General features: G+C 39.5%; 1 protein-coding gene across 1 annotated transcript; it reads left to right on the top strand.

Moving 5' to 3' along the window:
* The first annotated feature begins 1509 nt into the window (after positions 1 to 1509).
* Positions 1510 to 13461, top strand: hpda (4-hydroxyphenylpyruvate dioxygenase a). Its single transcript, XM_050040254.1, has 14 exons — positions 1510 to 1579; positions 1735 to 1761; positions 3098 to 3160; positions 5605 to 5709; positions 5797 to 5839; positions 5941 to 6023; positions 8968 to 9057; positions 9142 to 9248; positions 9357 to 9434; positions 9696 to 9858; positions 11970 to 12041; positions 12165 to 12287; positions 12383 to 12499; positions 13160 to 13461. The coding sequence occupies exons 1-14, from the start codon at positions 1577 to 1579 to the stop codon at positions 13271 to 13273; spliced, it is 1188 nt and encodes a 395-aa protein (XP_049896211.1). The 5' UTR covers positions 1510 to 1576; the 3' UTR covers positions 13274 to 13461.
* Positions 13462 to 14777: the final 1316 nt, after the last annotated feature.

Below are 14777 nucleotides of genomic sequence, written 5' to 3'. Positions count from 1 at the left end.
TTCTGTCACACATAAACTACACATGCAGCTCAACATAAATGACTGACATTTCATGTGAGCTGTTTGATAAACATAAATATAACATAATAAAGAAATTACTAGCTATTATTATTGTAACCTATTCTTGTCCTACTTCCAACATACTTATGTGTGTACATTAAGCAAAAAATTGAAAATGGCTATGCGCTCCGTTCTCAGAACATGTTTTTACTGCTCCTTATATGTGGAATCTTCTGCAGAAGAACTTAAAGTTGCACTTTGGTTCCTCTCGGACATTTCAAAGCACCATTGCAGGATTTGTCTACACAATCTTCTATATGCCAATGTGTAGTTGCCGTTTTTTGCGTTTTTATGGTTCATTTCTAGCATATATTAACATACTTTTTGGCTTTTCCTTGTAGTAACCTTTTGTGTTTTATATTGCTTGTTTTAGAGCTGTACATTTTTATTCAGTACTTTTGTCCTATCTTGTCTGTCTGTAATTTATGTTGCTGCCTGCCTTTTAATCTCAAGAGGTTTTTCTGGTTGAATAAAAGTTAAATAAATAAACAAAAAATTAATGTTGGTTGAAAATGCCTGTGAACCATTGCTGGTCGCTGGGTGAATGTGTGGCTAATTAACTGCAAGGAACTTCATTGTGACAGCTCAGCTCAGTCTCTCAGAAATGCTTGTAATGGACACAAAGTCTTGAGAGCCTTCAAGCATCGGGTTCGGCATTCGGGGTTCGCAATCTTGGTTTCTTGGAGCCAGGCAGTATTTGGGTGAGAGGCTGGATCTGACTTAGAAGCTGAGGACCCTATTGGCACACAACCTGTCACTCAAAGCGGCCTGCCATTATTTAAACGTAACTTTATGCCTTAATAAAATGTAAACAGGTGAGTTATAAAAAATGTTAACCCCCTGTACCATTGTCATGACCAGCTGTAGAGACCAAAACTGTTTTCTGTAGCCGGCTGTAAACATGTTTATTTCTGATGTAATGTTGGGCATTGTAACATGAGGGTCTGTGGGGATTGACTCGCTTCTGGAGCCAGCCTCAAGTGGCCGTTCCAAGAACTGCAGCTTTTGGCACTTTGGTGTTGGCTTCAGTTTTCAGCCCAGGACGTTGCCGTTTGATCAGCACCCGCAAAACGACCTGTTTTTACCACAAATTCTTGTTTACACTTCATGCATACTTTTTGGCAAATTTATTTATATTTATTATAAATATATGGAGGGCATTTTAAACATATTTGAATACTGGGGAGGGGGGTGGGGGATGTATATAATATAAATACTGCCTTGACCCTGAGACCACCGCTGTATGTTTTATATAGTTATGTGCTCCCAGTTCAGGTATTCACATCTGTTAATGTGTCTGTGTCTCCGTGATGACTGATTAGACTCAGGAGGATGGCCAGACTTCTGCTGTTGAACCTTTTAGGTAAAGTGCAGCAGGAAGTGAGGAGGTGGACCGGTGGGTGTAGGTCCTAAAGGACCAATCACAGCTGGTCATCCGGCCAGTACTTATCTGCACCCTGACACCCTAATTTTGATCTTCCTTTCCTCTGAACTGTGAAACATCGACAATCACAGCATGGTAAGGGAGTCCGTTATGATGAGCAGGTGCAGGTATATTTTCACAGCTGAGTCACTGAGGAGATAATTTTTATCTTCAGAGAACAACTGACTGTAGGTCAGTCTGAGCACTTGTGGATGAAGTTATAATGATCTCTATCTTTTCTTTCTTTTTAGACGAGCTACACAGATAAAGGAGAGAAGGTAAGATTAAAACTGCCTCTGAAGAGTCTGAGATGTTTGATGTGCTGTATTTGTCTGCAGAAGACCTGAATCAGAACCAAGCGGCTCAATGTTGGTGGAAAAAATGAATAATACTTTGGCTAATATGAAATATTTTTTACAAGTGTTTAGTTGAAATTAATCGTGTAGTTATGGTTTTATGTTTCTCACCTGTAGGAGTCTTTAAACTGTTGGATACTTTAATTTTTTACTATGAACCAATGTAATTAGGGTCCGGGCAGCTAAGCTGCCAGGACACTATTGTAATCCTAGTTCTTCTTCTTCTTCTTCTTCTTCTGAGGAAATCATACTTCCCATGGGTGAAAACTCACCAAACTTTGCACAAAGGTCCAGTCTCATGCCAGATATCCTCAGCTGTAAACTCAAGCCAATAGTCCTGATGGTGGCGCTACAGCAAGCGTCTAAAGTTCGAAATTTTGAAAATTCATAACAAATCAACCATACGTGCTACAACTTCACAACTTTCATCAAACTGCAGCCCCAATACTGAAGAAACTTTTGTACATTTGAACCTATTAAAAATGATGAAGTCCATCACTCTGTTTTTTTCAAAAACTGTAAAACTTCTTAAATCTATCTCCTCCCACAATTTTTGCTCAATTGACACCAAACTTGCTACAGAGCATCTTCAGACTGTCCTACAGAAACTATGTTTCTCCGATTTTTGTTTTATCAAAAATTGAGCCTACAGTGCATCAAAATGTTTGACTGTAAACGGTACTGTAAACATATACATGCAAATTCTTGCTAAATAAATCTTCAATGTTCATGAAAAAAATGACAAAATTCTAGAGGCATGGTAGATGATGTGTGGCAAATTTCAGAATTTTTATCTCAAAAACTGAATTTTTGACAGCATTTTGAATTTTGCTTAAACATCAGTTTTTCACTTATGGAGCAAATCAATCATTGTTACAAACAAATTACCAACATCTCCATGCTGTCTAGATGCAATATGTGTATTTTCAGATTTTTGTTTTGATAACTTAATTTTTTTTACAGTGGTTTGAAATCTGCTTTTCCATGCATGGACGGCTGCTAAACCTGCACGTCTGGCTTAGTCAATTTGTGAAGCTACACAGGAATTGTCACTGACTAATTAGCTCAGTGAGATTGATTCTTAGTCTCAGAGGCTGTGAGTTCAAGCCTCAGCAGATGCAAAAGGCAGATTGTGTTGCTAAATTCCTAGATGTCTTCCAATTCTTCTGCTTGTTGGTCAGAATTGCCTAAAAATGCCCGGACCCGACCCATCGCTGCGCAGCAGCTATAATTCTTTTATTGTACTTCTGTCTTTTAGCATGCGAAGGGACGGTTCATCAATTTCCATCATCTCACCTTCTGGGTTGGCAATGCCAAACAGGTCAGTGTCCGAACGCTAACAAAACAAGTCACCTTTTCTTTCATCTGTCATTTTAATGATTTAGGCACCAGTCGAATCACTTCTAATTTTTCTCTACATACTTTTCCAGACGTATTGGTTTTGAACATTCGTTGTCTTCATCGTTGTTCATCATTCTGGGCAAAAATAAGTATCTGTGTTTCAGTTTGTAAAGAAACATCTGCAGGTTTAGGTTTAAATGTCGCCATTACATCGGAACTATACGTTTGTTCTTCACATAGACTTAAAATGAGTTGCAGCTTTCCCTAGGCCATACCATTCATTCAAAAACCCACAAAATTCACAGGTAGGACAGTTACAGGTATATGTCAGAGAAACAGGTAAACATAGGCTACATAGGTCGATACCAGGGAACAATTAGTAAATAAAATGTCAAATCACGCCTAATTCTTCTCTAATAATTTATGTTTGGACCAAGATTTTTCCAGACAAATTAGGTTTGAACATTTATTGTCTTCAGTGTGCTTCATAATACCTATTTCTGGGCAAATATAAGTATCTGTGTTTCAGATTTTCGAGACACATCTGCAGGTTTAGGTTTAAATGTCGCCATTACATCATAACTATACATTTGTTCTTCCCATAGAGTTAAAATAACTGTGAGTTGCTTTATCTGTGGCCTCCAAAACTTCCAGCCTCTATCCATTTTGTTCAGTTCAGTTTAGTCAACTTTACTGGTTCCCAAAAAGGCAACTTATTCATTCAAAAACTCACAAAACTCACAGGTGAGGCAGTTTTATGTCCGAGGCTACACTGGTTGATATCAGGGAACAATGAGTTAATAAAGTGAACCATTTATTATACTTAATATAAATAAGTAAGTTTAAAAAGTGGGGAAAAAATGACTGTTGATGCACATATACATATAAATATAATATCAATGTATAAGTGGACCTAATCTTGTCCAAAACAATTCAAAAACTAGACATTAATTTCTTAATAACAGATACAGTCGATCAATTTGTAAGTTGAAGGACAGAAAATTAATTAGTTTTGATAATCTACTGAATATTTCAGTCATTTATCAAAGTGAAAATGAAGGGAGGATAAAAATGGGGGGGATTTTCTTGTCATATATGAAAATAGATTTCATATCTTTGGGGTTTGGACAAAAAAGCTATGTGAATACTTTGGCTCTAGTAAAATATAGTAGCTTTTTTTTTTCAATTATCACACATATTGTAGACAAAACGATTTATTGATTAGTAGAGACAATGCTCAGCAGATTCATTGATAATTTCTAAACCATAAGTGTTGGAGAATGCAGATCATTTACTTTAGTAAAAGTGCTAATGCCACTGTGTACACATCTTATCTATATTTGTATATTTTGCCAGATATCTAATACTCCATTGTTTTATTTTATTTAACCCATATTTAACCAGGTAAGCCCTGCTGAAATCAACAATCTCTTTTACAAGGGAGACCTTTGTAACAAAAAGTTACAGCCAAACACACAATAAAAAACACAGACGATACAAAGTAACATGTAAGAATATTAGAACATCAATGCACAATGACAAGACCCAACCGACTCATTCATCCATGTACTTATGAGAGCTTTAAAGTCAGGTAGAGAGACCTGCTCATGCAGTTTCAAATCTTTTTCAAGGTTATTGTGAGTAGGAGGAACAGAGCACATAAAGGCTTTCTTTCTCAGCTCAGCCTGTGCACTAGGAACAGACAGCAAAACTAAATCTTGAGATTTCAAAACCTTACTTAAGTAAAAGTGTGTAATCGACAAATGTACTTAAAGTACTTAAAGTAAAAGACAGTAAAAGGTTGTGCTCATTTGAACTCCTTTATACATTGTGGGGTAGTTTAATCTACAGCGATGCATCATATTCTATAAGATCATTATATGTTTGTAGCGTGGCTGTCCTGTGAGAACAATGTGTCTCTAAAAGGTTTTCATAGTGTCTGAAATACAGCCCTGTTTTCAGCTTTGTGGCGATGCATTTCCCAGATGATCTAAGAGGGTTTTTAAAGAATTTATTTAGCTTTAGATGCAGGAAAATTTTCTCAACACATAGGAAAACGTCAGCCTTCAGTGTATCACAAACATTCACCATCAACTAAAGCTGTCAGATGAATGTAGTGCAGTGAAAAGTACAATATATCCTCTGAGATGTGGTGGAGGAAAGTTGCACAAGTACAAATACCTCAAAACTGTACTTAAGTAAATGTACTCTGTAGAAAACACCATAAATCTTACTTGCATAAAAACCAAACCTGTTACACAGACTTACTCAGTTCATTCGATCACTGGGGGTTCAGACTACACACAGCCAGGATTGAGAAATCCACCATTTTTTGGCAGACATGAACTCTTTCAACTGTCAGTCACTCTGTCAAAGTCCATCATGAATTGCCTCCGCACTAACAACAGTGTGATCACTCTACAGGCAGCCGGGTACTACTGTGATAAGATGGGCTTCGAGCCTTTGGCCTATAAGGGTTTGGAGACCGGCAGCCGAGAGGTGGTGTCTCATGTCATCAGACAGGATAAGGTATGCACTCAGACATCCTGTGCTGATTGAACACTCACTACAGTACATCCATGATCAATGAACCCACCTCTCCCCTCTACCTCACAGATAATATTCGCCTTTGAATCTGCACTAAATCCTGGAAATGAAGGCGAGTGTTCGCATCACTCTCTGAGACAGTATGAAAGATTGAATGCTGTGAACATGACATAAAGTATGTCCGTACTTCAACGTGGTTTTATCTTCCCTCAGAGATGGGACAGCACATGATAAAGCATGGAGACGGAGTCAAAGACATCGCCTTTCATGTGGAGGACTGTGACTTCATAATCAAGGTAACAATGCACACTGATGTGCTGCTGATGGATTTAGTCACAGTTTGGATTGGATTGGCCACGCCCTGCGCCAGGAACATGGACTGAAATTTAATTGCAAGAGGCAGAAATGAAAGAGTTTCATATTAACTGAGCAGTGATCAGTTACAGACAGTTACTCTTATTCATGTAATGTTAGTAAATCTGTAAGTAGACTTGCACATAAAAAAAAAACCTTGGTATATAGAACTTACACCGGATTCATGAACGTTGCGGAAAACTCAGATTTGCTTGTAGATGTGTTACATTTCTAATCTTTTGACATGTTTAACTTAACTTAAAATAGTAATTTCTAATAATGACAAGCAGAATTTATGTGTATTCCTCAGTTAGCAGGTGTAGATTTTGTTAATACCTACAAAAAGATCGGAGCTATGTACATTTTGATGAACGCCAAAATACACGGAAATTTCCTTGTGCCAACAGTTAACACACAAATTCGTTCTTCTCACGTTTCATGAATGAGACCCTGTACTATTTTTTTGTTTTGGACAGTGTACCATTATACAAAGCTATATATTTATATACAGTGGTGGATGATGGAAGAAATGCCACAGTATAGAAATACTCTGTTACAAGTAAAAGTCCTACATTCAAAATGTAACTTAAAGGGATACTTTGCTGATTTTCAATGTGGGTAGTCTGTGTAAATGAACCATGTTAAACTTCCCTCCATCTTACCAGTGTCTGGATGCTCATTTGCCAGTGAAAATCTGTCGCACTACAGACTGTAACTCCTCATTTTTGTATGCCCATCACTACGACCACAAAGAGCATATAAGCGGATCGAGAGAGAACCGGCTGAGAACCAAACTAAGACAAAATGGCAAAACTAGGCAGCGCTGATCAAATATGAATCAAAATTCTGTCACTGCGTTGTCTATTTCTTACTTAAAATGTTGTCAGAAACATATTTCAGTGCACTGTTTGGCTGTAATACAAGAGTTTGTGAACAGGAAGTGGCCGCCATGTTGTTTTCTGTACTGTGGAAATGTAGGCTACATATACTGAGATTAAAAGGTAAAACAAAGCAGTTGAAATTATATTATATAGCGATGTCTCCACAGGTATTTAACCAAGAAAAATAAGCCCTTATGAAGAAAAATAAGTCCTTATGAAGAAAAATAAGTCCTTATGAAGAAAAATAAGTCCTTGTGACAGTTTCCATCACATAACTAATTCAGTTCAGCTGAACACACACTCGTCCAACAGAGATTTAAGCCTAAATATCGAGATTATGATTAACTGGAGACAAAACTTTCTTCTCTACTACACATAGATCATAAACTCATTAATATAAAAACAACTCTGTTAAGAAACATGAACGTTATAGTGCTTTTATCCAGACAAAACACAGCTCCCTCGCATTGTTTACTTGCAGTCTAGGTCTCTCCAATATGGCAGCCATGGTGATATACTATATCTGCATTGGGCTGACACAGTCAATTTGGCGTAAACGTATATATGCCTATAATAATGTCACCCACCAATGTTTATTGGTCCAGTGTGACACAGTGCATTCTGGTAATTGTAGGTTCTCTACTTCTTGAGCAAAAAGCAAATGCCATAGTCCCTTTTCTCTGTTTTCTCTGGTCATGTTGCACCACTTTCAAAAGTATTTACATCTTTCCACTGCATAGACAGCCCAGTTTTATTAAAGAAAAAGAAGACCATCTTTCCAGCAGAGAAACATTTTGTTAGGTAAAAGTGCGAAAGATTCAGCATCAAAATATATTTAAAATACAAGAAGTAACAATACTCATTATGCAGGATAGCCCATTCAAGAATACTCTATATTATTGGACTATGGGCTTTTTTTGATAGTACACTTGTAGCTTGAAGGCGGGATGGCATGCAGCAGAGGGCTGCAGGTCGGAATCAAGTCTGTGACCGCTGCGGGAGGGACGTAGCCTTTGTACTTGGGGCGCCTGGTCTACAAGGTGAGCTACTCGGCGCCCCTGGACTGTGATTATCAATGCATTAATGTCACTTTGATTGCTTGTGACCATCTTATCGATACCTACAGTAATGCATCACAATGTTTTTGTTCATTATATTTTGCATTATTAATCTGAAGTAACATAAGTTTTCAAGTAATAGAGTAGTATTAGTAGTATAGTAGTATTGTAGTAGAGTGAAATGTACAATATTCTGTGGTGCAGTAGATGAGCCAAGTCAAGTCAAAAGTCAAGTCAAAAATTACTGAATACAAATTATTATTATCATTATTCTTAAAAAGGGGATTATAATAATAATAATAATAATAATAATTCATAAAACAAATAAAAATACATTTAAAAACGGAACTAAAAGCTTGCAAAGAGACTTCCAGAGAGTACCATAATGACTAAAAGCACCATGAGCTGATTGAGACTTGATTTTAGGTACAGTGAGTAGACCTGAGTAACATTAAAGTCAAGTACAAGTACCTCAGAATTGTATTTAGGTTTAGTACTGGAGTAAATGTACTGTCGTTATTTTCCACCACTGATGATACAGAGAATGTACAAAATTTAAAGAAATCAGCCCAACCTGATTTGTATTATCACCCTGCACCTACTCCGATTGGGTCAAACGTGTGTGGCTAACTCAGTGTGTGTTGAAATAGGGACAAACATGCCGGTGGTGTGACAGTGCAGCTTTGATGTTTTGTGGCTCATTTGAACTCTCTACTTCAGTCAAGGTCAGACTGCAGGTCTGGATGAACCGTTACAAAGATACAGAATAATCACCACTGACTCTCACAGAGATCAACAGTGGCATTAAAAAGCACTGTATCACAGCATGTTTAAGAGGATGTTCTGTCTTTAGCCACTGGAGGGCTTCCAGGAGCCGTCTTCAGACAAATAAACTGATGTTAGACTCCTGTGTTTCCAAACTGATCCCAACACCTCTCCACTGACAGACAGCTAAAGAGCGAGGAGCTGTCGTCGTCAAGGAGCCCTGGGTGGAGCAGGACAGCCACGGGAAGGTCAAGTATGCTGTGATTCAAACGGTACGTAAAGAGTGATACACATTTGAAAACCTCATGTGGATACACACATGAAAGTGGAATAATAAGGTTGTGTTTTGTCCTCAGTATGGAGATACAACACACACACTCATCGAGTACCTCAGTCCCTACAAAGGCCTTTTCCTGCCGGGCTACAAACAGCCTCTGTTTAAGGATCCTCTGTTAGCTAAACTGTGAGTCTGTGTCCTTTCCTCATGCTACAGAATTTAACAAAATGTATGCAACATTTTTTTCTTGCATCACATTCATGGAAAAGTACCCATGCAATGTTTTCTTTACAGTCCACCAGGAGGTTTGAGCTTCATCGATCACATTGTGGGAAACCAGCCAGATGACCAAATGCTGCCAGTTACAGACTGGTAAGAATCCTGTTTGAGCACACGTACACACCAACACTGAGGGTACAGCAGACACACGGGGCAAAAGGACAAGCAAATACTCTGCAAACGCCCACCTCTGTCTCAGTGTGAAATGTTAGTGCAGATAATCAAAAGCTGGCTCCAGTCCAGTGCGACATTACTGATTTTGTTTCAGTGAAAAAGGAATATTCAAACAATTCCAAATAAGGCATGGCTTGTCCATCTCGTCACATTTCTTCTGTTTGTGTTCTCCAATTCCAGGTATCAGAAGTGTTTGCTGTTCCATCGGTTCTGGTCGATAGACGACAAGCAGATCCACACGCAGTACAGTTCACTGAGGTCCATAGTGGTGACCAACTATGAAGAGACCATCAAGATGCCGATCAATGAGCCTGCAGCGGGGAAGAAGATTTCACAAATCCAGGTGTGATTTTATCAACTGCTTTGATAGGCTACTACAGCACTCTCTGTCTCTTTTTTTTGGGACAACTATGTTCATCATAGTGGGTCATTCAAAAAGATGAGAGGAACAGCACTCCAAGTTTATCAAATTTTTTTCTTCAGTGTGCTCTGGCAAACAATACAACAGCATGGCACAGATGCGCTTAATTATAAATCAACCCGACTGACGCAGCTTGTAAATCACAGCAGTGGGAGTCAATTGGTGACTAAGTCACGTGACCATGCAAAAGAAAAGAATTAACAACAAAGAAATTAAAATTGGTGACTAAGTCACGTGACCATGCAAAAGAAAAGAATTAACAACAAAGAAATTAACCACAAAAATAAACCTAATGAGGATTACACACGATTCATAAAAAACATGCAAATGAGATTTCCTCATTTAAACCCATAGGGGTCCCCAGCAGCTTGAGGAACAGATGTGCAAGTTGTAAAGTAAGTAAATAAGTAAAATGCAGCGTATTTGATCGAAGAGAGCGAGCTGAGGAATACAGGTAAAGTAGCTCAGCTACATAAGAGGGAGCCTGACTGTTTGATGCTCTGTAAGTAAATTTGGTACTAAACAAGCACACAGAAACAGCACTGGGCTTTGAAGCCAGTCTGACACAATGGCCAAACGTGGAAGTACAAGATCCGAGTCTGTCATGTGATTCTATGGGGCCAAAAAAGACTTTTTCCCATACACTTACATGGTGACAGAGACCCCTGTAAATCAATGGTTAAAGAGTGCCTCAGTTTCACTAGCGGGATTTGATCTATGAGGTCTGATAACATTTGGAAAATCTAGAAGAAGTGCACAATTGAATCATTTCATAAAATGGACAGGTAAAATCAAGCAATCTGATTGGTTGTTAGCCCTCATATAATAACCATATAATGGCAATGGCAATTGATTCCTTCACACAATTGACCCTTCACTAAGTCCTGTCCCCGGACGCTGCTTGGCCAATCATAACGTAGCATCGGGCCGGCTCAGACCAGGGTCTGACTGACTCTAAAGCAGTCGTTTCAGATTTCCTTCATTTTCAGGCTGGTTTTGTGGATTTGGAGCTAAATGTTGTGCCTGGGGCACGTCGTGTATTAATGATACTCGTTACCTGGAGAGGCTGGAAAAAGACATACGTTTCTTCCCTGTTCCAAAACCAAAATCAGACCCTGAAAAGTGTAGGGTTAGCTAGCTAGCTACTGAAGATATAGCCTACTGAATGTATACACATGCTGCTTTTGCTTTTTAATGATTATAACAGTGAAACAAAGACCGACCCTGCTGTACAGGAACCAGTGAAGGGAAGCAGGGAAACTTTGCTGATATTCAACCAGCTGTGTGTCATCGCAGTGTGCGCAGATGAACGTTGTTTGACTTCCCCCGGAGATCCCTGCCCGTCTGGGGGTGGAGGTCTGGGTGCTGGCAGCACACCTTGCCGTTCATCTGCACAAACTGCGATGCCACACAGCTGGTTCAATATCAGCAAAGTTTCCCTTTATATTCATTGTCTTGTGTGGCGATCAGCAGTGATGTGGTGGTTCACTTTTACACTGTGATCTGTAGCCTATAGTTCGGCTTTAGCTTCTAACTAGCTTTGTCTTTTTAACCTGTTGTTGCTGCTGAGACAGTTTGACATCCTGGATATATCCTTCAAACACAGACTGTAGACCCCTCTGTCTGCTTCTCTCTGGAATCACTCTTTCATTTTCCCATTAATATGATAATATTTCTTCAGGGAGTGCAGTTAGTTACAGTGTGGACTCTGACGGCTTAGCGGACCATCACAAAGGGGTGGGGCTTAGCGTATCAATTCCGTATCACTCCACATATACTCATAATCACAGAAACTGGTTAACAAACTAACTTGGTAGCTGACAAACTCCTACAATATGGATACATTTAAGGTCGACTCCAACCACTGTGGTGGCCTGAGCTAACTATGGAGGAGTGAATTGAGGAGTGCATTTTTCTGGAGGAAAATCTGCTGAACCTAAAATAGGATATGCAAAGACATGTAAATTTGAGGTCAGTCCCAGTTAACAGCCTGGCCTCAGTGCATTTCATCTCCTGAATCTCCCTCTTCACAGGAATATGTGGACTACAACGGGGGACCAGGTGTTCAGCATATCGCCCTCAACACGTCAAACATCATCCAATCCGTGAGTCTCCTGCATTTGATTAGAACCCATTAAAATTTCATGATAATCCACAGACTCCAGCCTCCTCAAATCTGCAAGTAAAGGCAAGTTTGAGATCCTGCTTTTTTTTTGGTCTTAAATCAGGTTGTGAACCTGCGTGCCCGGGGGATGGAGTTCCTCGCAGCACCTGACATGTACTACGAAAACCTGCGGAGGAATCTAAAAACCGCCAAGATCAAGGTGAAGGAGGACCTCGACCGTTTACAGGTGAGGAAACGTATCCTTTCAGCAAGCCTGAAATTATTTACAGCCTCTTTACTTCTGTTATAAAATATAAACTATCTGGGTGTTTTTATTTTCAGGAGCTGAAAATCTTAGTGGATTTTGATGACAAGGGCTACCTCCTTCAGATCTTCACCAAACCAGTGCAGGACAGACCGACCCTTTTCTTGGAGATCATTCAGCGGCATAACCACTCTGTAAGTGCCACAGACCTGCTGATATATCTGAGGGTCATGTTTTAGCCTTTATGTCTTTATGAGACAGGATCTACAGGCCTGTGGTCCTGTTTCTTACCCTCACTTTCTTTAAGACGCCGAGATGGAGCCGGCTGAACACCTGTTTGCAGCTCCCACCCAGTGCGAGCAGTATAACAGCAGCCCACTTGTAAAAACTCAGTAAATCTATCACAGATACAGATTAAAAGGCTCACTGCTTCACAGCGAGGGGGATCTTTGGATTGGGTTGCACCCTGTGGCACTTCATTTCGAACACCTAGCACCCATTCTGCTTGTCAGGACAGGCACGTCTTGTCACTTTCCAGCATTTCACTACAGATGTGGATACAATGCATGAAAGTGAGAAATCTGAACCGCACCAAAGAATCTCTCAGAGCAACCACCAACACTTGATCTTTTGATTATCTATGAAAATATTTACATGATTAATCTGCGAGCCCCCGGTGAGCATAGCTCCCTGTCAGAGCGGAGAACCCTGCGAGGATATTTATCTGCCCGTGATCCAACATCAAAGTGTTTAACACCCTGAACGATGTCTGAGAGAAGCCATAACAAATGACACAGAAGACGGCAGATCTTTTGGGGTAATTAGCCATCTGTGTGTGCTTGTTCTCTCTCCAGGGCTTTGGGGCAGGAAACTTCAAGTCTCTCTTTGAGGCCATTGAGAAGGACCAAGATGCCAGGGGCAACCTCACAGCGCTGACACCCGAAGGGGAGGCCAAAGCCTTCTACTGATCCTCCCACTGCTGCTGCCAAACCACACTTAGACTGTTATATATGGCTGTACATCTCAGAGGCAATCAACAACACAGTATATCAAACACATGTACAGAGTGTTGAATATCTTCATGTGACACCAGATATGCTTTAAGTTGTCAGTAGATTGCATGCGCTATGACTAAATAAAGAACTCATCATGTGGATTGGCGTGTGTCTGGGTGCACATTTTCATAGAATAGCTTGGGAAATATGATTATTTGAGTTCTTGCTGAGAGTTAGGTGAGAAAATCAGTACAGGCCTGTACATATGAAGGGATCATTCCTTTGTACCCTGGGTCCTAGTGTAGGTTTGTGTTGACATTGGAGCATGTGTGTCTTTTTATATAAACTAACATTGTAAGAGATTGGTAAGGGGATTCTCTCAGTTCAAATAGCAAAAAAATAAAGTGAGACTGACGTTTCAATTGCAGTTTGAAGGGTAAAAGTCCATTCAGTCACTGTGGAGAGATCAATGTCTATGGTCAAGAAAACTGTTTTGCCCACAAGTTTAAGGGCAGAGATTTTAAACACAGTTTTTATATCAGTATTAGTATATATAAGAGGGTTTTTAACTGCGGGAAAACAATTTTGTAAAATTTAGTGGCAGTCTGTCTTCGCATTGTGCCAGAAAGGGGTCAAAAATTAGCATGTCCACCCAGATGTCGAATTTCAATCTCCGATCTAAACTGGTCGGAGCTGATGCAGATAAATACGAATAAATCAATGAATACATTTTTTTTATAATTGTGTCATGCATACAGTTATGCCCAGCCTGCATGGGCTTACAAGCCACCATAAAATCAAAATAAGACAGGATCAGAGTCCAGTGTACATATTTTCAGACAACATTAACTCTTTGGGGTCAAGGGTATAATTGGCCATTTTTTACTTTTGATTTTACCTTTAAATTTCACCTTAGAAACTGTTTACCTTGCCTTATTTGGTGTCATTTTTTTTCTCAGCACAACCTCACCTGTGTGACTTTACAGTTATTTTTTCATTTTGACAGACTGTATTAACACGTTGGACCTAAAATCACACAAAAAACACCACCAATAGGAAAGGGGGTGTTGTGTTTTTTTTTTGCTTGCAGTTTCCTTTGAATAGCCTGTTTCTACCGTTTTTTCCTGCACCAAACCTGACGATAATATTCAGGAAAAAGCACGGTGTACATTACTTATCATAAGTCTGCTTTTACTTGGCCTATCAACACAATTTAAAACTGGTTTATAGTTTGAAGTTTGCATGCCATGTTGTTATGTGATTTGGACAAACCGGCGCGTCCCGGGACTCCAGAGGGTTAAAAGAATAGAAAATTGTGCAAAGCAACAAAAGCCTCCTCTATAATCAGATCGTTGTTGTGTGAGATCCAGTTCATGGATCGCTCACAAAGGCATTTATTGTGTAGCACTGGAAAAAAAGATATCCATAAAAAGTACTAATTAAACACACTTTAAAGCCTTTCCTTTCAGGCTTTTCT

This window comes from Epinephelus moara, chromosome 3 (assembly GCF_006386435.1).
Source record: "Epinephelus moara isolate mb chromosome 3, YSFRI_EMoa_1.0, whole genome shotgun sequence".
Classification (NCBI taxonomy): Eukaryota; Metazoa; Chordata; class Actinopteri; order Perciformes; family Serranidae; genus Epinephelus; species Epinephelus moara.
Note: the sequence above shows the minus strand (reverse complement) of the source record. Positions and strands in the feature narration are given on the sequence as shown.